The sequence below is a fragment of the Astyanax mexicanus genome, chromosome 4 (assembly GCF_023375975.1).
Source record: "Astyanax mexicanus isolate ESR-SI-001 chromosome 4, AstMex3_surface, whole genome shotgun sequence".
Taxonomy (NCBI): Eukaryota; Metazoa; Chordata; class Actinopteri; order Characiformes; family Acestrorhamphidae; genus Astyanax; species Astyanax mexicanus.
Genome location: NC_064411.1, coordinates 23,673,443 through 23,695,529, shown reverse-complemented (window position 1 = coordinate 23,695,529; position 22,087 = coordinate 23,673,443). Strand labels below are relative to the sequence as shown.

The 22,087-nt window shown below is 38.1% G+C and overlaps 6 protein-coding genes and 1 pseudogene across 12 annotated transcripts in view; 3 read left to right on the top strand and 4 right to left on the bottom strand.

The window, feature by feature from the left end:
- The window catches only part of LOC125801365 (zinc finger protein 239-like), a 362,996-nt gene extending 358,852 nt beyond the window's left edge, over window positions 1-4,144 (bottom strand). The window contains exon 1 of the mRNA XM_049477975.1: window positions 4,068-4,144. The gene's annotated coding sequence lies outside the window, so the exon portion shown is untranslated. The remainder of the gene's footprint in view (window positions 1-4,067) is intronic.
- LOC125780501 (zinc finger protein 239-like) overlaps window positions 1-22,087 on the top strand; it is a 1,096,042-nt gene that overhangs the window by 193,962 nt on the left and 879,993 nt on the right. The gene's annotated exons all lie outside the window — the stretch shown is intronic.
- LOC125801494 (zinc finger protein 239-like) overlaps window positions 1-22,087 on the top strand; it is a 296,877-nt pseudogene that overhangs the window by 94,318 nt on the left and 180,472 nt on the right.
- The window catches only part of LOC125801190 (gastrula zinc finger protein XlCGF26.1-like), a 305,433-nt gene that overhangs the window by 165,917 nt on the left and 117,429 nt on the right, over window positions 1-22,087 (top strand). The gene's annotated exons all lie outside the window — the stretch shown is intronic.
- The window catches only part of LOC125801305 (zinc finger protein 501-like), a 221,371-nt gene that overhangs the window by 146,688 nt on the left and 52,596 nt on the right, over window positions 1-22,087 (bottom strand). The gene's annotated exons all lie outside the window — the stretch shown is intronic.
- The window catches only part of LOC125801330 (zinc finger protein 239-like), a 31,422-nt gene that overhangs the window by 7,099 nt on the left and 2,236 nt on the right, over window positions 1-22,087 (bottom strand). The window contains exon 1 of one of the 2 annotated variants that reach the window (XM_049477875.1): window positions 4,068-4,155. The exons of the other annotated variant lie outside the window; for it this stretch is intronic. The gene's annotated coding sequence lies outside the window, so the exon portion shown is untranslated. Of the gene's footprint in view, window positions 1-4,067; window positions 4,156-22,087 lie in introns of those variants that run through there. 2 annotated transcript variants of the gene reach the window in all.
- Window positions 18,200-22,087, bottom strand: part of LOC125801297 (zinc finger protein 665-like) — a 326,993-nt gene continuing 323,105 nt past the window's right edge. For all 4 annotated transcript variants that reach the window (XM_049477788.1, XM_049477789.1, XM_049477787.1 and 1 more), the window contains exon 2: window positions 18,200-20,847. In XM_049477788.1, coding sequence (XP_049333745.1) covers window positions 19,586-20,683 — 1,098 coding nt within the window. In that variant the 5' untranslated portion in view covers window positions 20,684-20,847 and the 3' untranslated portion in view covers window positions 18,200-19,585. The remainder of the gene's footprint in view (window positions 20,848-22,087) is intronic.

The window sequence follows — 22,087 nt, the reverse complement described above, 5'->3', positions numbered from 1 at the left end:
AGTCACATGAGAGTCTGGATTGTAAAGAAGAAGATCCTACTTGTTCCATTCATCCCATATTGCTGACTTTATTAAGATCTCATCAGTCAGTCATTTTCAGTAGAGAGAGCAGAAAAAGAGAGACAGACCACATAGAGAACTGGTTTAGAAGCTGCTGTGAAACCTTTTATATCTCTGCATTTCCACTATGTTGTGTAAACAATATGTTTGTAGGAACAATATTTTCCTCCACAGAAAAAGAAATATCAAGTTCTCATGAGAATTATGTTTTCTGCGTGAATTGTTAGTGGTTCTTGATGACCTTCACATCACGAATGTGTGTCAAATTCTGATATTTGATATTCGTTTTATAAAGCTAAAATTGCGTGGGGTCAAATTGACCCCAAACAACACCAATGTATACAAAATGTGAACAAGACACAAAAAACATCCCATTAATTTTATGTTTACCCAGTTGTCCCCATTGAATTAGAAAAAGTCAACAAATATGAGGTAAATAAAATGAGATTAACTGCTTACATAAATGCGTTAAACATTGAATGGGATCAAATTGACCCCAAACATAATAGGAGGATTAAGTGACTCAAGCAACCAGGTCTTATATTTCTACACAGAACCAGATATAATCTGGCCCAAATAGTCTCAACATCAGTAACTTCTTCCTATAACGTGTATAAAAAGTTCTGTCTAAATTGGATAATATTTTGTAGTAGAATGAGAATGCTTGCTGGGCTGTTTCGAACAAGTTTTTACCATCCTATTAACAAAAACTCAAACAATTGCTTTTTATTTTATAATTATTAGTTTAAAACATTTGCATATGAATTTTCAAATGCTTTTACAAGTGTGAAGTACCCTTTTATACAGAAATCAGGATGATCCATTGTGATGTCAGAGAGTGATTTTACAGGGAGGAGCTGTGAATGACCTCAATTTAGGGAAACTTTCAGAATACATAAATAGTAAGACTTTAGACAAGGTGAGCAACAAACAAGATGCAGTACGATCTCCTTTTCAAGAATCTGCAGGACATCAAGAAGGTAAATGTAAAGAAAATGTAACCATAATATTTTGAATAAAATTTAGATTTAAAAATTTTCTACCGGAATCAATGTCACAACAGCACTGATCTTTAGTAATTAGTAAGTGCTGTTTGTTGGAGTTGTACAGAAGCAATCAGAGAATCTCTACAGAGGAAAAAAACTCACTTCAGAATCTGCTCTGAATCTCAAGCCATGCGACAAAGTCTGAGGAAATGAGTACAATTTTATTCTAAAAAGTATTAAACATTTACAAATTATTACTTTTAGCAAAATAATAATTTATAGATGTTTGATACTTTATAGAATAAAAATTTTACTCATTTCCTCAAAACAGAACAACTATAACTATTTCATCACCGCGGAGATAATTATTAAAGCTTTTAAACTGCAGTTTTAATAATTTTAAAGGAGCTCTGTGTGTAACTCCAGCATCAGTAATGCTAGTAAATCTACTGAATAAAAAACATTAGTTGTAGAAAATAGAAATACAGAGGTACGTTTTCTTTCCTATTTTAGTGAAATACTTTGTTCTACTTTGTAAAATTAAAGAAAAACCCCATAGAAGCAGTTATACAGTGTTTTAAATGACAGTTTTAGCTGTTTAGCTCCATTCAGCTCCATGCATTGAGGACTCCCTCGCGGGCTCCCTCTAGCGGTGAGAGGGTATAATGTGATATAGACCGTTTCAATAAGGAAAACAATAACAAAGCTACTGAACATGTCTGTTCCTTCACGCTTCAGGTGGTGCTATTTTCAAGTATACAGCTGTCAGAATGAGAGCGCTTATAACACAGAGCAAACACGCTCTAGTCAGAAATTTGAAAAAAAGTGATCAGACCTCTTTTCCTGATCCTTTTGATAAGGATTTAAGAGGGAAGTTTTTTCCTCTGATTAAAAACGCTTGCCAGAGGTGACCTACCCAGATGTGTATCACTACCTTGTTGAAACGGAGTGTGTTTACACCAGAGAGGCAGTGAAAGCGCACCGCAGTTTGGACGCATATAAGTACTTTCGCAGTGGAAAAGTTGGAAATATTTGTTCCTGTAGTAGAGAAACATCACTATAGTGTATTTTGAGGTTGGAGCAAGTCAAATGCTATCCAACACGTACTCTGCATGATTTATAGATAAGAAGGAGGGAGAAGTTGTGAGCGGACACTTTAACTGCATGGCAGGTTAGCAGTGTGAAAAACGAAAGCAGGCATGTTTACTCTGGAGGACCAAAAAATGACATGTATAAGTAAATAAATGTTGAAATAAATAAATGTTGACATAAATGCACATATAAATGAATAAATAACTAAATATATAAAGAAGAAATATTTATACTTATACAATTATTTGTGCATGTATTTATTTATATATATATTTATTTATTCATTCATTCAAATTGTGCATTTAATTATATATTTATTATTTTCAACATTAATTTATTTTTCATTTATTTATTTAGATATTTATATGTGTATTTAATTATACTTATGTCATTTTTGGTCCTCCATAGTTTACTTGTTTAAAGAACAATTTGACCTGATTTTCAACGTTTGTGACTCTCAGATTAGGTGAAGTTTGCATTCATGTTAAATTTAAAAGTTACGTCCACTGTTTTGAACGCTGTTTACCGCTAAACCGAAGTGTTCTAAGAACAGCTACGTCACACTTCCTATGCTCATAAATATTCCTCTGAAACGGTCTATAGCGGAGGAGGGGCTCTACATAACTCTTCCAGGGTCTGTAGCTGGAGTGCCGGAGGAAGAGCAGAATCAGCTGAACTACATGTTCATCTACACAGATTTCTCCCTGAAAACTGTTTATTTTGGTGTGTAAAGCGCTTCTGTTTATTTACAGTAAACTTAGATTTCCAGATTTTTCCACCATTAAGGCAGTAGCATTAGCAACATTAGCTTGTAAAATGACAGTTTTGTTACCAATACCACACCTAACAGCTAAAGTTAATTATAAAGGAAAGGATTAACCATTAATGACAGCTTGGACATTATCCTAACATTTAGACTGTACAACAACAACAACTTTAATGTAAAAAACAAATTTAATGTGTTTAAGACATTCAGGCTGCTAATAGTATTTTATTGTTTGGAACTGCCTGATAGCTTAGGTAGCTAGATAGCATTGGCTAGGTAAAAGTGGCTAAAACCTTAACTTACCTTCAAAATTAATGTAAGTAGCTGTATTCCTGTTATTCAATATTTTTCTATATCGTTCGTGGTACATAAAAAGAAGTGGTGCGTGCTCCACACAGCTTTCAATGCAAATATTTTTTAAAGTGTTAGCAATAGTAAAATGTTTTATGATGTGATTTTTTTTTATGTTGGAATAATGGTTAAGTGTTTATCTACAGTGGAAGCTGACGTGTTTCCTTAACGAGACTGGCAGAGAGAAAAAGAGAACTGTTTAATAGGCAGAACTGGATCAAAATAGGGGAACAAAGTACTAACAGCGTTTTAACTGGTAGTTAACATTTCCTACCTTGCTAAAGTTGTCAGCGTTTTTTTAACCAAATATCTAATGTTATCTAGCTAGCCAATGTGCCCAGTGCTTTTTTTAACCCATGTGTAACCCCTCCCTAAAGGCACCAATATAAATTTAGGGGGGGCCTACACCTCAACTTGATACTGGTTCAGAATAACCAGATAAACTTTTAGCTGAATATGCCAACACTTAAATAATAAAATGGTACCTCCATAACATAAACATTTCAATATTTTAAAAAGAAAACAGCAAAACACACGTAACTTAGTAAAATAAAAGTGGAGCTATTTAGTTAACTCTCAGACTTTTCTCTTTATTTATATGAAGAGAAATAAAATACAATAAAATAATCCCAGATCGGGTCTCAAATAACACAAAAAAACACGGTTTTCCTCTAAACTCTGGTTAATAAAAATAAAGTAAAATAAAATACCCAAATAAAACAACTCTTGGTTTTAGCAATACGTATGAAACCCTCAACTGAGAAAACACACCTCCAATAAGAGCTAAAACACCTCATATTGGAGTTACTCACGGTTCACACAGAGCTCACGGAGATGGCGTCCTCAGTAGCCATGACAACAGACTCCCGGTTCACGGTGCTCCCGGTAGGAGCGCAGCAGTCCCCAGCACTCACAGCGGGAGACGACGCAGTGCACGAGCGCCGGGAAGATCAGAACACCCTCCGTGTTCAACTCACACGCGAGGTCCGGCCGAGCTGCTGCAGACAGGCGCGAGGAAACTCAGCAGCAGCAGCAGCTCTCAGTCCGCGGAGAAGCGCCTTTACTCCACAGTCCGGCTGAACTGCCTCTTCAGAGGTTCCGCAGCAAACTGAACTGAACGCTGCGGTTTAGAGCACTATACAGTACAATAGCACTGTAACTGTGTTATAGAGCGGATAACAAGTAAATAAAAGCGCTCCGGAGAGTCTAAACACAACTTCTCTCTTCACTTTCTCTCTCCTTCTCCTCCAACACACACCCACAGACACTCACACTCTCCCTCCTAGTCCCGCCCTTACTCGGCGCGGATTGGATAGAAAAATGTCTGTCGAGCTTTTCACTCGTATGATTGGCTGAGCTGAACAGGAAACCAGCAGGAAAAACCCGCGAAACAGAAAAGGCTCCTGGGAAATGGAGTTCGTTTACACTTACAATAAAAAAACTAAGACAATAATACAAATACAAATACACAGGATATTTTTAAGGGTCCTGCACAAGTATCTAATGTTATTAAGTTAGCCAATGTTACCAGTGCTTTTTAACCAGTATCTAATGTTATCTAGGTAGCCAATGTTACCAGTGCTTTTTAACCAGTATCTAATGTTATCTAGCTAGCCAATGTTCCCAGTGCTTTTTTAACCAAGTATCTAAATGTTATCTAGTTAGCCAATGTGCCGAGTGCTTTTTTAACCAGTATCTAATGTTATCTAGCTAGCCAATGTGCCCAATGCTTTTTTAACCAGTATATAATGTTATTTAGCTAGCCAATGTTCCCAGTGCTTTTTTAACCAGTATCTAATGTTATCTAGCTAGCCAATGTGCATAGTGCTTTTTTAACCAAGTATCTAATGTTATCTAGCTAGCCAATGTTCCCAGTGCTTTTTAACCAGTATCTAATGTTATCTAGCTAGCCAATGTTCCCACTGCTTTTTTAACCTAAGTATCTAATTTTATCTAGCTGGCTTATGTTCCCAGTGCTTTTAAGCAAATAGCTAATGTTAGCTGCGGTCCAATCTGAAGGGAGCTGCCCAACTAGGCAGCATTTTCAGGCAGCATAAGCGCGCTCCCGAGAAAAGGACTGTCCCATTCGGAAGGTGGCATGTGCTGCCTACCTGGGCAGCTGCCTTATTTTACCCCGATTCTGAAGGCAGCGTGAGATGTATCCTTCACGGCGAAGGCAATCCCATGATGCATTTCACCAGCTCAGAGTTCCAGCGCTCAGATTTAAAAACATGGCGGACGGAGCCGGCACTGCGAGGGAGTTTCTGTACAAATGTAAGTAATTCCCTCCTGTATTTCCACTCAACGCTGCGTGGGTTTATCAAACTAGCATATTTTAGACTGTTTTAAGTTGTTTTCCATCGTTGTTTTCGCCTGTACTTCATTTAATGTAAGACCTGACCGGCGGAAGCTACCGTTAGCTTATCGCGCTAATTTACCGGGTAAGCTAACACGCATCTAGCCGACTTACAGAGTACCAAACGCGGCTGCAGCGCTGAGGAAACCCCCGCTAGGAAACAAAGACACCCTGGCCGTCCAGTGTAAAAAGTTTTAACTGTTTTAAGTCACTGTTACGTATAACTAAGTGATTTACTGTGTAAATAGTGTAACACTGTAGAATAACCTGTAATTCAGTGATTTAATGTGTAAATAGTTTAATTGTTAGAGGGAATAACTAGAGTTACCTGTAACTGAGTGATTTACTGTGTAAATAGTGTAATTATGAGCGTGTTCTCCATAAACCGCTGTTACTAATTCAGATTTATTTTTTCCACAGGGATGAACGTGGGCCGGGGAAGGTGAACTCTGGTCAGACCGGCTGGAGGCAGCGTTAGCTCCCTTTATGAATATATATTTTTTTCTTTGAATGTAATAAAGTTTTCTCTCTTAACATTATTATTTTTGCTTGCTGTGTGTTTATTGTCACTATGCTTATTGTAGTATCACATCTCAACTAGTGGGTATGGGTAAATAAAAAAAAAATAAAGTTTATGAATCATGTGTTTTATGCAACTAAAAGATAAAGATATAATAAAAATTAGCTGACTGTGTATGAATGTACTATTGTGTGAAACGTAGCTTAGTTTGATAATTTAGCTCTGGCTCATACAAAATATTTATTATATTATGGTTTCATTACTCATGCATTTCTACAAAGCATCTAATCAAAAATAAAATAAAAGCATACATAAAACTGACCATACTCTGAGAATGAAGTGAGGAAAAGTGTATAATTAAAGTAAATCATGAATATTTAAATATCTGTAATATTTGGATGAGTAAAAGAGAAATAGCTGCCGCTGCATTGAGATTTATCCCGAGGTAAGTGATCATTAACTTTAGTTATTTATAAACAAGCTCACGGGCACAGCGCGCTAGACGTGATGACGTATGCTGACTCCAGAGCGTGTCCCGAACGCGCTGCCTTATAAGATCCCTTATGGGTGAAAATGCTGCCGAACGAGGGAGCTGCCTTTGAAGGCAATGACTACCTAGGCAGCTCCCTTCAGATTGGACCGCAGCTGTTATCTAGCTAGCCAATGATCCCAGTGCTTTTTTTTAACCCAAGTAGATAATGTTATCTAGCTGGCTAATGTTACCAACGTTTTTAACCGGTAGGTAAACATGACACAGTTAAACACTACTGCGAATACCTTCACCAAGCCAGGACATAGTTTGTTATTTTAATTTAAATAGAAACTTGTCTGCACTTCTTCCTAAATGAGAGTGTGGCCATTTCAGACATGAGTAGACGCTGCATTGTCCGACATCCATCCATATTTTTTTTTCATATTTTATGTTAAAGATACAAACACATTTTTTATGATTGAGCTAACTAAAATGTCATATCTGGAGCTGTGATGGTATGTAGATGCATGAAATAAGTCTCCACTCATACTGTATATTGTATAAAATAACATTTATTATGCTAAAATAATTAACAAGAACCCCGGTTTGCTTGTGAGAGAGAACGTTAGACAATCTTGTCCTGTGCTCTCTGCCTCGTCACCGACCAACTCAATCTGTAAAACCCAAGGATTTATGTCTTTCGGTCCCTTGTCTGAAAAAAAGTAATATTATCTCATTTCTAGAACATAAGATAAAGGAAAGAGTTGGTTAGAGAGTTCAATCTTTCTCAAGCATATACAACATCGATATAGAGATGATGGAATTGTGGGTAACGCTAGCTTCTGTAAAACTGCAGCAGGTCTTGGAGCTACTGCTCTGAATCTGCTGGTGTAGAGGTTCTGCTGCTCTCTGGCTCTGCAGATGACGTTGGGCTTTAACCCGATGCTGTGATTCGCCACCGTGTCTGCTATATTGATTTAGTAACCAAATCAGTTAAGCCATTGATGTGGAGCTGCAGTTTTTCTTGGTAAAAACACAATTAAATTTACATTTCTCACAAAATGTTCTTTTGTGTTTTTATATTTAAAGGATTTTGTTTTACATATACAAAAAAAAACACATATTGAACTCAAGAGTGCATATCACTGTTAGTCTAAAGCTAATGTGAAAAATAATTAACTGAGTTGTAAAAAAAAAATCAGGAATCTTTTATAAATTGGTGTAAAGGAAAAGGCATCGGACATCATTGGTCACGTGATCAATGTACAACGAATCAAGCATCGGCACAGTGATTCGAACAAATGTGTGTCGTTTTTTCGGCACGCCTCAAAGCTTGAGATTGAAAGGTAACATCGCTCACTTAGAATGAGATAAAAGTACAAAAGCTTTTATGGTAATATGAAGCTGTCCCAGTAGTTTTGTCTGTATAGTGTAACTGATTCAGGCAATTCAATTCAGTTTATTGACCTGCTTTTATTATTATTTTTTTTGCGTTTTCCAGAAATAAAAAATATTCTTCTGAAATTCATATTTAACTAAGAGCAAAGTTAAACTGCTGAAAGAGGTGAAGCAGAATCCGTCCTGAAGAATCTCCAGAACACACAGAAATTGTTTGATACATTTAACTGACAGATAAAGCCAAGTCCTGACATGGAGAAACATCATCACTCTGTCAAGAGTTTTACTAAACAGAGTAATCTCAAAAACACCAGCGCATTCACACAGGAGTGAAACCGTATCACTGCTCAGACTGTGGGAGGAGTTTTACTAGACAGAGTACTCTCAAAAAACACCAGCGCATTCACACAGGAGAGAGAATACTATCCCAAATTTGTTCCACGGCAATTAAAGTGCAAATTGTAAATCTTTCAGGCAGAACACCTTATCCTACACAAATGTTTCACTTCGTCACTTGGGACACGTTCCACCGGAAAAAAACATGAACTGAATTTAACAATGGATTTTACAGGTTCTGCAAAATTAATCGTATCCAGGGATGATGTTTATTGAATTCCATGTTATGTTTTCTCGTATGTTTGATATTCCAGGACATTCTTTATGAGACAGAAATCAGTTTTTAGGGTAGTTACGGTAGGAGTTCAGTTCTGAAGAAGGGAAAAAAAAGTCTTTAAAATTTAGATGTCATTGTTGTTAGGAGTAGAGTAGGATTCTTAGTTTGCAACTAAACATTTATGACCAAATCTTCAGAGTTTATGATTTCAATGCTTTTAATCTCCTTTCTAGTATTTGCAGATTTGGTTATTTCTATTCATTTCTAGTATCTCTGTTTTCACAATGTGGAAGCCGTCCTCAGTTCCCCAAGCTTAGCATAGTGTGGCTTAATGCTATTTACCGCTAGGCCCATCTGTATGAAAGAAGAAGTGAACCAGGCAGAGCTCCTCTGCCTGGTGATGGTGCTGTGCAGAGGGTGGTGAACATTGTCCATGATGCCAGTGGTGTTAAGGACTCCAGCTCTAATCCCAGCACAGAACCAGCTTTTCTCACCAGCCTGCCAGTCGTCCAGCATCCCTCTAGCTGATGCTGCCTCCCCAACACACTACAGCTTAAAAGAGAATGCTGGCTACCACAGACTGGTAGAACATCACAGCAGGAGTTTCTGGCAGATGTTGAAAGACTCGAGCCTTCTGAGGAAGTACAGTCTGCTCTGTGCCTTCCTGTAGAGAGAGTCAGTGTTCACTGACCAGTCCAGCCTATCGTCCAGGTGCACACCTAGGGATCTGTAGGATTTGACAACCTCGACATCGACCCCCTCGATGGAGATTGGCTGCTGAGCAGAGGGCCTGGACCTCCCGAAGTCTATTCACATCTCCTTGGTTTTGGAGACGTTCAGCTGCAGATGGTTCGTCTTGCACCAAACCACAAATTCCTTAACCAGGGTTCTGTACGATTGCAGTGTCGTCAGAGAACTTCTGCATGTGGCATGACTCCAAGTGGTATTTGAAGTCTGATGTGTACAGGGTGAACAGGACTGGAGAGAGAACAGTCCCCTGTGGTGCTCCTGTGCTGCTGATCACTGTATCAGAGGAGCAGTCCCTGATCCTGACATGTTGTGGCCTCCCAGTAAGGTCAGTGATCCAGGTGACCAGGTGCATATCCACCTCCATTTTCATCAGCTTGTCCCTCAGTAGTAGGGGCTGGATGGTATTGAAGGCACTGGAGAAGTCGAAGAATATGGCCCTCACAGCACCTCCCCACTTGTCCAGATGAGAGTGAGCTCTGTGCAGAAGATAGAGGATGGCATCTTCCACTCCCACCTTTTTCCGGTACGCAAACTGCAGTGGATCCTCAGCATGGTGGACCTGAGGTCTGAGGTGGTCCAGCAGCAGTCGCTCCATGGTCTTCATCACGTGAGATATCAAAGCAACTGGCCTGTAGTCAATCAGCTCCTTCAAGTGTGCCTTCTTGGGAACTAGAACAGGAACCCTCCCTAGACGCAGACTCAGGTTAAACACATGTTGGAGGGGCTCACCCAGTTGAACAGCACATGCCTTGAGCATTCTGGGGCACACTCTGTCCGGGCCAGCTGCTTTCCTGGGGTGAAGTCTCCTCAGCTGTCTCCTGACCTGGTCTGCAGTAAAGGTTGGTGAACTGGAGGAGCTGATTTGTCTGCTAGCTGATAGTGTTGATGGTGGTGATGATGATGATGATGAAGATGGTGGGAGTGAGGGTGATTGTGGTGATGATAAAGAGGGTGGAGGTGATGAAGATGATGATGGAGGAAAGGGTGGTGGTGGTGATGAAGATGGAGGTGAGGGTAATGGGCCCTTTTCACATTTCCGGGTTTGGAATGCGGAAGTAAAAAATAGCAGGGTAAACAGCGCGGGTAGAACGTATAGACGAAACGGAGCAGCATAGGAAATGCTACTGCAGGGAGCCTTTCTGCTCAAACAGCAAACGCAAACAACCAAAGTTTCCACAACTTTCCAAATGTCACACGTTTACGCGGTAAATAGATAAGAGCAATTAGGAGAGAGGAAAATGCCACATTTACAGTTCTGCGCGGCAGTACATATGCGTGTAGCCAGCACTTCAGGCCGGATGAGCTATATGTCAAAGCGGGAGGGAACAGAGCCAGGGATCAGTTTCACCACGATTCGCCTGGAATAATTTTGGGAGTAGATATGAAAACCGCCTGACACCCTACGAGAGGGCAAGTACTCGTCTCAGTTTGAACACTGAAGTTGCCATGGGACAGAGAGACGAGGAGGACCTGAAGCTATGCTAACCGAGCTGAATGCTAAAGCACGATTACTGCCGTCCACCGTCTCCTGGTGAGTAATTTTATAACTCTTATATCCATTTACACAATAAATACACAAGCCAGCTACCTAAATAACCATTTGAACAATAATTACCTGAGTAATAGTCTCAAGATAGGATACCTACCAAAATAACATTGGAGATACAATACATACTGAATAACCGTCTAAACATACAATTCATAACTGAATAAAGTCTTAATATGATATAATTATTTGGATAAAGTCTTAATATGCAATACTTACTTGAATAAACTCTACACTTACAATTCATACCTGAATAAAGTTTAAAATTGAAATACTTATTTGAAGTCTAACTTGCCTAAATAAAGGCTAAATATTCAATATTTACCTAAATAAAGGGTCAATTTGGCATGTTTACCTGAATTACTGACTTGTGTCCAAGATATCATTTGTTGTTTAAAAACATTCCAATTACAAGCATGGTTTATGTATTATACCAAAGAATACCAGTATTTGTTAGCTAAACATAGCACAGTAAAATATACTAGTTTACCTTATTAATAATTGGTGTACAATATAGGTCAATTCAGAGTTTGACTTAAATTTTGTCAGATTATCTGTCAATATGAAACTAAGCTAATGTCTTTTTCCCCCCCTTTTGTCACAGGCAAAGTGGACGTTGCAGCTGCATGAATAAGGGAGCTGGAGCAAAAAGTGATTGAGCTGGAGAATGAAATAAAACAGCTTGCAGACCAACCTAGGCTTAACCATTTCTGCTCAACTAAAGAAGAGTTCCACTTTTTCCACACAATTTCCCTTGACTCAGTACAAAATTCTGTCTAAATATTTTAGCTTTAACTTACCACATTTCTTAATTACTCACGTGAGCTTCATTTGTTTTTTTTTATTGTTTTTTTTATTTGAGTGTTTTATAAATATAATAAATGAAATACATTTTAATCCTCTTCTCCCAGGTGCTTTGTATTTGTTTTATCTGTAGACAAAGTCATAGATGATTTGGTTACGACTGTATTCACTGGGCATACCATTGCAGGAAACACAATATTGTAAATATACTGTTTAAAGCTCACCTTCTGTCGTTTTTTCTTTCATTTTAAAATGTCTAGTTGTGGTCTCTAGTATGAATGAATGACATGTGAGCCGTTTTTGTAAAAAAAAAAAAGTGCTCAGGTGTCTCTGTATAGCTCTTTTTTAATGGACTGTTTTAGGGGTGTGTCCAAAATGACCGGATTCCAGCTTTGCTCATGAATATTCATACATGCAAACAGAATGCAAATATCTCTCCTCTGATTGTCTAGGAGCACTGCGACGCCCCTCCACCGCTCTGCCGCTCACTGCCTCCCACCTCCTAACTGATGAGCGGTGATGTTGCGTCGCTTCAGCTCCGCCTCTTTCTCGAGCCAAGGTGGGCTGGTCTGTGAGTTTCTGCCTACGTAGGCAGAAAGATAGTTCAAAATTCACCCGTTTTTCGGAGGGGGGGAGGGGGGATTTCTTTGCTTAGCTCCTGCAGACAATGGGGGCTGCAAAACAGTTTAATGTGCAGGTGTACACATTCAACTCGGAGAGACCTACTGTATTCCACAAAAAACAAGAAAAATCGGATTTTTGCGGAAGGTGAGCTTTAAACAATATAGCTAGTTGTCAGAAATGATGCATTTTTTGAAGCACAACCAAAATGTTATGTTTACCCAAAATATCCTGATTTTTAAAGTTAATTAAAATGTAAAATAGTTCCATGACACCCAATACAAATAGATTAATTCAGTTAACAAAATGTCAATGAACTGAAATGTTTTCTTGCTTGTTGCTGGCTCTGCGCTACATAAAAAGACAATTCAAGCTAAGAATACAAGTTTATTTAGAAAATTCCATATTTCCACAAAAAACTAACTATAACAGAACTGGCCACTGGGAGAGAGACTGTTTTAAAGCCCATGGTGCTGTAATGGGCACTGATAAAGAAGAGCAATAGTATTATTGCAAAAGGCCTTCCCCGCAACACTTGCACGATGTCTATATTACCTCCACAGGATCTGGGTGGCATAAAGTCACCTGTAATGCAAAGCACAGACATACTGTCAGCTCTGAGAAACATTTTTTAAACGGTACAAAAAGCACCAAATGTTCATATCTGTATTTAAGCCATTCACAATTACTACTACATCTGTAACCTCTTGGCTGACCCTAAACAATCTACCTGAATAAGTTAACCTCCTAAAAACCAAGCAAAAATTTAATATGATGGACAAATTAACACTACAGACGACTAACTTTGGCCACTGGCTTAACCTACCTAGTGAGAAGCTAGCAACACATAGAATCATCTTAGGCTTACCTGAACTGTTTCACCTATGTACAAGATAACTAGGGTTAAATGTGGTTTAATATTTTTTTTCTCCCTGTCGATTAACTTTCCTATCTAAAACACCTGCACTGTGTTTGAAACTGTATATACAAGGGTAAAACAGTTCTGTCTTCTATCCAACTCAAAGCCTAAAATAAGCACATCAGATCCTGGGCAGTAGCTACAGTAATTGTTAAAACAGAAAAGAAAACATTAACTAAACAGCTACTTAGCATTACTTGACGTACTGTTATCTATCTAAGTTAGCAAGCTCGCTAGGTAGCGGTAGCTAACTTAACTGAATTGGAAGCCTCGCTAACTTGTATAAAAATAACTACTTACCCTCAAAAATTGAAGATGTATTCCTCGACAAAAAGCTTGTAATCCTTTTCAGCCTTCGATATTTTCGCTACTGATACCTCATCTATAATCAGTGAGATGTCGGAGAAAGAAATCAGTATAAGTTTGTGCAGAGACAGCAATGAACTCCATTCTAGCGCCGCTGTGTTTACCCTGCTGAACCAAACCGGAAACACGTCATCAAGCTCAGTGAAAAGGGCCCATGGTGGTGGTGATGATGAAGATGAAGATGGTGGAGCTGGAGTTGAAGGTGATGGAGATGATGGTGATGCTGCAGGAGGAGGGGGCAGCAGGAGCAGGACAGTCAAACCTGTTGTAAAAGTTGTTAAACTGGTTTGCTCTGTCCACACCTCCATCTACTGAGTTGCCGCTGTTGTTCTTGCACCCAGTGATGGTTTTCATCGCACCCCAGACTTTCTTCATGTTATTATCTTGCAGCTTTCTTTCCACCTTTTTCCTGTAAGACTCCTTGGCCTCCTGACCATTATTATTGGTAGCTAGCCTAGCTAAATGTACAAACAAAGCATTTGCTTTCAGTGTTCAGTGTTTCATGTCCGGTAAATTAGTTTTATTTCTTGCATATTTTTTTCTTAAATGTAATTTGTGTTCTCTTTCAAGCATTCATTCGGTATCTCAGTATGGGATATGCCTCTTTCACATATTCCTCCCTCATGTAGCCCCGGCTAAAAAATGTAAAATTCCCTAGTCCTAAAATACAATATAAATTAAAATACATATAAATTCATAGTGATGGTTTACTTATTGTGTTAGTGTAAACAGTTTAAAAATAAAACAAAAGCAGAACAGAATACATATTTCATTTATTTTCTGTGTTTTTGCAAGAAGGTCGCTTAAAAGTGATTAAGGGATCTACTGAGGGAGAAGTGCACAGGTGAGGGTGGAGTAGAGGATTGGAACCGGCCCGCCCACGGGACGAGAGAACGGCGGAGATGCGGCAGTAGCAGCGCGGGAGAGACGAGGAGGAAAAAGTTCCTCACAGGCTGAACTAAATTCACTAATAATCAGTATTAATTAAACTAACCGGTAATTATAAGGACACTGACGTCCATACTGAGAGTGTGCTACGAGGCTGAAGTTGGTTTGATATTCGCAGCTCCAGATTCGTTTGGCTCGATATTCGCAGCCTCCTATTCCCCGGCTGAAGTTAGTTTGATATTCGCAGCTACCGCTTCACTGAACCACCGTGAACTAAAGGGAGCGTTCACATACACCCGCTGTTTATATTAAACACCTCACAGATCAACACAGGTGATAAAATGAAGAAAAGCAGTACAGCTGTTTATTAAAAATGTAAATATACAATATGTTATTAAATGTAATTTTATATACACGACTTTCCATCAGTATTTTCTCCAGTTTTACTTACAACATAAATTTGCTGTTCTAGTGTAATTCATTCATTTCCTGTGTAAAAAATAAGAATTGACCTCCTACTTTCAAGAAAACCTGGCATTATCCTGGCCGAAGCTAATTGTATACTGTAAAATATTTATTTTAATTACTGAATTTATAATTATATATTATAATAAATAATAAAAAATATATTTAATAAAATTATATTTTAAAAGCCACTCCGCTCAAAAAATATGAGGCAGATGATCCAGTGTGATTTTAAAGGATTTTTTTTTCATCTTGGGCCAGACCAAATACACATGATATGAAGAGTTCTATTCTTCTAATTTAAGGAAATCTTGGAATTAGCCTGGCTCGAGCTAATTTTATACTGTAAAATGAATTAGCAACATGGTACACGAGCAATTTTGCACAAATATAATGAATATAAAGCTATGTTATAAACCTAGCTAGCTAAAACATTCCACACTGAAATAAAGTAGTTAACATTAGCTAACCTAGCTAAAACTTTCTACACTCAAATAAAGTAGTTAACATTGGCCAACCTAGCTAAAACATTCCACTTTATAATAATATAGTTAACATTAGCTAACCTAGCTAGCTAAAACATTCTACACTCAAATAAAGTAGTTAACATTGGCCAACCTAGCTAGCTAAAACTTCCTACACTCAAATGAAGTATTTAACATTAGCCAACCTAGCTAAAACTTTCCACACTGAAATAAAGTAGTTTACATTCGCTAACCTAGCAAGCTTAAACATTCCACACTGAAATAAAGTATTTAACTTTAGCCAACCTAGCTAAAACATTCCACTCTAAAATAAAGTAGTTAACATTAGCTAATCTAGCTAGCTAAAACATTCAACACTGAAATAAAGTAGTTAACATTGGCTAACCTAGCTAACTAAACATTCAACACTAAATTAAAGTAGTAAAACATTCCACACTGAAATAAAGTAGTTAACATTAGCTAACCTAGCTAAAACATTCTACACTGAAATAAAGTAGTTAACATTAGCCAACCTAGCTAAAACATTCCACACTGAAATAAAGTAGTTAACATTAGCTAACCTAGCTAGCTAAAACTTTCCACACTTAAATAAAGTAGTTAACATTAATTAACCTAGCTAAAACATTGTACACTCAAATAAAATAGTTAACATTAGCTAACCTAGCTAACTAAACATTCCACACTGAAATAAAGTATAAAACATTAGCTAACCTAACTAGCTAAAACATTCCACACTGAAATAAAGTAGTTAACATTAGCTAATCTAGCTAGCTAAAACATTCCACACTGAAATAAAGTAGTTAATATTAGCTAACCTAGCTAGCTAAAACATTCCACACTGAAATAAAGTAGTTACCATTAGCTAACCTAGCTAGCTAAGACACTCCACACTCAAATAAAGTAGTTAACATTAGATAACCTAGCTAGCTAAAGCATTCCACAGCCTGAATTAAAGTACTTAACATTATCTAACCTAGCTAAAACATTCTACTCTGAAATAAAGTAGTTAACATTAGCTAACCTAGCTAGCTAAAACGTCCTACACTCAAATAAAGTATTTAACTTTAGCCAACCTAGCTAAAACATTCCACTTTGAAATAAAGTAGTTAACATTAGCTAACCTAGCTAGCTAAAACATTCCACACTGAAATAAAGTAGTTAACATTAGCTAACCTAGCAAGCTAAATTATTCCATACAGAAATAAAGTAGTTATTGTTAGCTAACCTAACTAGCTTAAACATTCCACACTAAAATAAAGTAGTTAATGTTAGCTAACCTAGCTAGCTAAATAATTCCATACTGAAATAAAGTAGTTAACATTAGCTAACCTAGCTAGCTAAAACATTCCACACTAAAATAACATAGTTAACATTAGCTAACTTAGCTAGCTTAAACATTATAGACCATTTATTTAATGCTATCCAAAATATCTATATATTTAAATAAAATATTGATATATTTTATTGGCATTCTTTGGTAAACTGGGCATGAAGGAGCTTGGTCAGAGATCTTTCTCTTGTTCACAGTGGATGACCCTGCTGCACTTTTGTTGCATGGTTCTGAGCAAGATGCAGTAATGAGACCGGTTACATTTTTAAGTTTTTGTAATTTTTAGTAAATGTCATTTAATTTAAATGCTTTAAACATTCCAATATAATGTGACATCTTGTATTCACTGAACTTTTCATATAATATAAAATATGAATATAAAACAATACTACATTCCTTATGTGCTGCATGTTTTATTTTGATTCTTGCATGTTTTCTGCACATGTAGTTATTCTTAAATCTTGGATCAAGGAACAAGTTAATGTTCAGAAGGAGTTGAGTGGTGGTATGTGCGATATATTTATGAAATTCCAAAAAAAAAAAAATAGCGTAAACACGTTTTATTGTATTACACATTGTAGCAAGCAAGCTAACAATACTGAGCAATAAAATCACTTATAAATAATTGGACAGGCTGACTTATACTTACTGACTGCAAGATGCAACCTGAGGTCATATATTTTATCAAGCTTTCAGATGGTTTTTACTTGACTATTGAGCTCTAAAAATGTTACACATCTTCTTGTGATACTTTTTCAATTGATGATGGAGATTTGTGTAGTTGCATTGTGGTAGTGTGTTTGGGTGATATTCTACAACGTACCTTATATTTTTCTTGGGGTTTCATGTGTTAAGAATATATAGCCACCTTAAATCACTTCTGATGGGTTTACACTGCTCTATCATCCAAACTTGCATTTCACTCTTTAGCCAAAAGTTTTTGGACACTGTTCTATTAGCCGAAATTATTAGCATTCCCCTATTTACTCAAATTTTTTTTGATGCCAACATTTAGCAAAATGGTTTTGGACGTAGCTCTATCATCTTATAAATAGGCATACCACTATTTAGTCAAAGGTTTTTGGACTCCACACCACTTTTCTGATAAACCTGTGCACATTTCTATCTCTTCTATCTCTGAGTGGCACTCTAACTGTAGCCATCTTGCCTATATTGAAATGTAAGTGCAAACAAGTTGGGGCATCACTTGAAGTTTACCATCAACAGTGAGGACCAAGTCCATCTGGTACAACTTTACATTTATTACATACATTGTTAAAAAGGTTTTATCAGTTTGGTGTACATTTTTGAACAGGGTTACCATGCATATTCAAAATTTACCATGCAAGTTAACAATCATTTAATACAAGGAGTAAATGTGTGACGAATACCAGGACCCGAGGAGACAAGCGCTAATTAGTAAACACAGGTTTATTTACAGGACTAGACAAACAGAGGTAGTCAGGGACAGGCAATGTCCCTGATAGAAGTTGGTAACCAGAAATAAAACAAAACGAGGTCTAAGCACTAGAGTAAACGGTAGGCAGAAAAAGGGTCAAGAAACAGAGAATCAGAGACAAGAAAGAACGCTTTGTACAGAGATAGAAAACTAGATAATACGCAGCAACTAGGGAGTTGCACTGAGGGAGTATTTATAAGACCAAGTGGAAATGCTTGAGAGACACGTGATTCTCAGAGTCACTGTAGTTCTGAGCCTGAGGCTGCTGGGAAACTGAGTCTTTAGGCAGAGAGGCTTCAGGAGCAGGCAGGTTGACAGAGTCAGGCGTGACAGTTTTATCTATTTTTACATATTTTCTTTAATCTGTAAAACACTTTGTGAGTTGCTCTGAAAAAGTGTTATATAAAAAGAGATTACTTACTTACTAGCATTGTAAACCTGTTGGGAGCATCTGCTAAAAGCTTACATTTTTGGAATTCTCATTTGGGTGCCTGTTAATACTTACAAAATAATAACAAAAGTAGTTCTGAAGATCCATCAGGTCACAGAGAGGTTATCAACCATTTCTTGAGCGGATATTTTAATATAAAAGTCTTTTTTATTGAAACCCACACATATAAGTAAATATAGAGGTGAAGCAATACAAAGATATTCCTCTTTATCCCTCTATGGTAACAGATTTTTAATCAGAGCGACTGAACCATAGACCAACACCAACAGAGGGAACGAATGAGCCCGCAACCTTACTGCACTACACAAACCTGGAGTGGGTTGATTTCAGTATGAGAACTACAGCTGGAGCGTTTTATTCAACCTCTGGAAAGGATTTTGTTGGCCTCTCTGCGGGGTCTGGATGCTCCTCCGGTCCACACAGCCGTACTAGGCACAGTGTCGTCTCTCTGTGGCTCTGGGTCTCACTTTTGGGAGCACTCTCTGGAGTGGCTTAGAGTGTTCCCCCTCTCCTTTCATATTAATGGGCCTGGTGGTTAATAGTGAGTGGGGGCGATGCGTTTTAAAATCATCGGGGGGGTTGGGTGTTGGTTGTGTTTTAAAAACATCAGCGTCCTGTCATTACTTTCCCACCGCGCTCCGCAAATCTATCTGGGGATTGGATTTAGTTATGCTAATCTAACGTCTGGGGCAAACATTGGCAGTGCCCTCATTTGAACTTCTTCAGAACTGAACTCCTACCGGATTGGATTAATTTAGCTGAACCTGTAATATGTATTGTTAAATTCAATTCATGTTCATTTCTGGCAGAACGTGTCCCAAGTGAAACATTTGTGTAGGATAAGGTGTTCCGTCCAAAAGATTTACGATTCGCACTTTTACTTTGTATCACAAATTTGTGATATTTTTTTCTCTTGTGTGAATGTGCTGGTGATTTTTGAGATGTATCTGTTGAGTAAAACTCTTCCCACAGTCTGAGCAGTGATACGGTTTCTCTCCTGTGTGAATGCGCTGATGCAGTTTGAGAGTATTTTGTTGACTAAAACTCTTCCCACAGTCTGAGCAGTGATACGGTTTCTCTCCTGTGTGAATGCGCTGATGCAGTTTGAGATGAGTCTGTTGACTAAAACTCTTCCCACAGTCTGAGCAGTGATATGGTTTCTCTCCTGTGTGAATGCGCTGGTGTTTTTTGAGAGTACTCTGTGCAGTAAAACTCCTCCCACAGTGTGAGCAGTGATACGGTTTCTCCCCTGTGTGAATGCGCTGATGAACTTTGAGATGAGTCTGTGTAGTAAAACACTTCTCACATTCTGAGCAGTAATATGGTTTCACTCTTGTGTGAAAGCACTGATGCAGTATGAGAGTATTTTGTTGACTAAAACTGTTCCCACATTCTGAGCAGTAATATGTGTGAATGCACTGGTGTTTTTTGAGAGTACTCTGTGCAGTAAAACTTCTCCCACAGTCTGAGCAGTAATACGGTTTCTCTCCTGTGTGAATTCGCTGGTGTTTTTTGAGAGCACTCTGTTGATTAAAACTGTTCCCACAGTCTGAGCAGTGATACGGTTTCTCTCCTGTGTGAATGCGCTGGTGATTTTTGAGATTACTCTGTTGAGTAAAACTCTTCCCACAGTCTGAGCAGTGATACGGTTTCTCTCCTGTGTGAATGCGCTGGTGTTTTTTGAGAGTACTCTGTGCAGTAAAACTCCTCCCACAGTCTGAGCAGTGATACGGTTTCTCTCCTGTGTGAATTCGCTGGTGTTTTTTAAGATTACTCAGTTGATTAAAACTCTTCCCACAGTCTGAGCAGTAATAAGGTTTCTCTCCTGTGTGAATGCGCTGGTGTTTTTTGAGAGTACTCTGTGCAGTAAAACTCCTCCCACAGTCTGAGCAGTGATACGGTTTCTCTCCTGTGTGAATGTGCTGGTGTATTTTGAGATCACTCTGTTTGGTAAAACTCTTGACAGAGTGCTGATGTTTCTCCATGTCGGGACTTGGCTTAATTTGTCTGTTAAATGTAACAAACAATTTCTGCGTGTTCTGGAGGTTTTTCAGGATGTCTTGTGCTTCACCTCTTTCAGCAGTTTAACATTGCTCTTAGTTAAATATCCTGGTTGTTGGTGATGAATTTCAGGAGAATATTTTCATTTCTGGAAAACACAAAGAAAAATGCCATTGAATATTAAAATAAAAGCAGGTCAATTAACTGAAGAGAATCTGGGCCATCTTCATATTACCATAAAAGTTTCTGTACTTTTTTCCCATTCTAACTTTATAGTGTAAAGGGGGCGCTGGTGGTCCTCCGGCCACTAGAGGGAGGCCACATTTGGCCACTCGCAATAATCAATTTGACACCTGCTTAGTCTTTTTATAAGGACTGCCCACTGTTCAGACAGACAGTCTTCATTCTGTTCTGGTCTCACTAGAACCTGAGATATGCACTCCTGAAGTCCTTTTTTGTATATGTAGGTCACAAATGAAAATTTGGTGAGAAATGTAATTGTGATACGGTTGTCCATATTTTATCGAACCGTTCGGGTCGGCCTGCTGGTTCGATACACCCGGAAGAACCACGATATTTTAGTGTGCGCATTAACAGAGCAAACGAACGCTCTTAGTAATTAACAGCCCCGCAGTAAATGTAGGATTGCAGACTCGGCCACATGGCCAGGGGAGGGGCTGCTGAGCGCTGCTGCTGATGAAGCAAGTGAAGGACACGTTTTTTACTCCTTCCCCCCACTCGCCCAACTGCTGTTTTTTACTTTTTACAGAAGAAAAAACTCTTTAATTTGAGATTCCCTGTTAAGAAATTAAAAAAGTTTGAGTTTATCCAGCTGTCTCTAGCTGGTTCTGGCGACAAAACATTAATGTTTTATTTGTGGTTATTGAATGGATACGTTCTGTGTATTCTGTCTACTGTGCCCCACGCGATGGAGTGCCGCATTTTGGCTTCAGGGTAGAGTTTGATAACAAGGTAAAAACAGTCAGCAGATAAAGCACAGTGTGATATCAGTTCCTTTTTTATAATAAATGTTGTGATTTTAATTAATCTATTCCTTTGTTCGGTTTAATATTGGCTCTGCAAGTGTGAGTAGGAGCACCTTGTTGATTTGAAATAGAAAGGGATAAAAACATAATTCATATATATCAAAACCGAACCGAAACCGTGGCCCAAGAACCGCGATACAAACCAAACTGTGGCCACACTGTACCGTTGCATCCCTAATATTAACTCATACAATGTATTTCAGCATTTCAGCAGTTTGGAATGAATATGCTTGAGAGAGAGTGAACTCTCAACCTGACTCTTTATGTTCTAGAAATAAGATAATATAACTTATTTTTCCAGACGAGGGACAGAAAGACATAAATACTTGAGTTTTACAGATT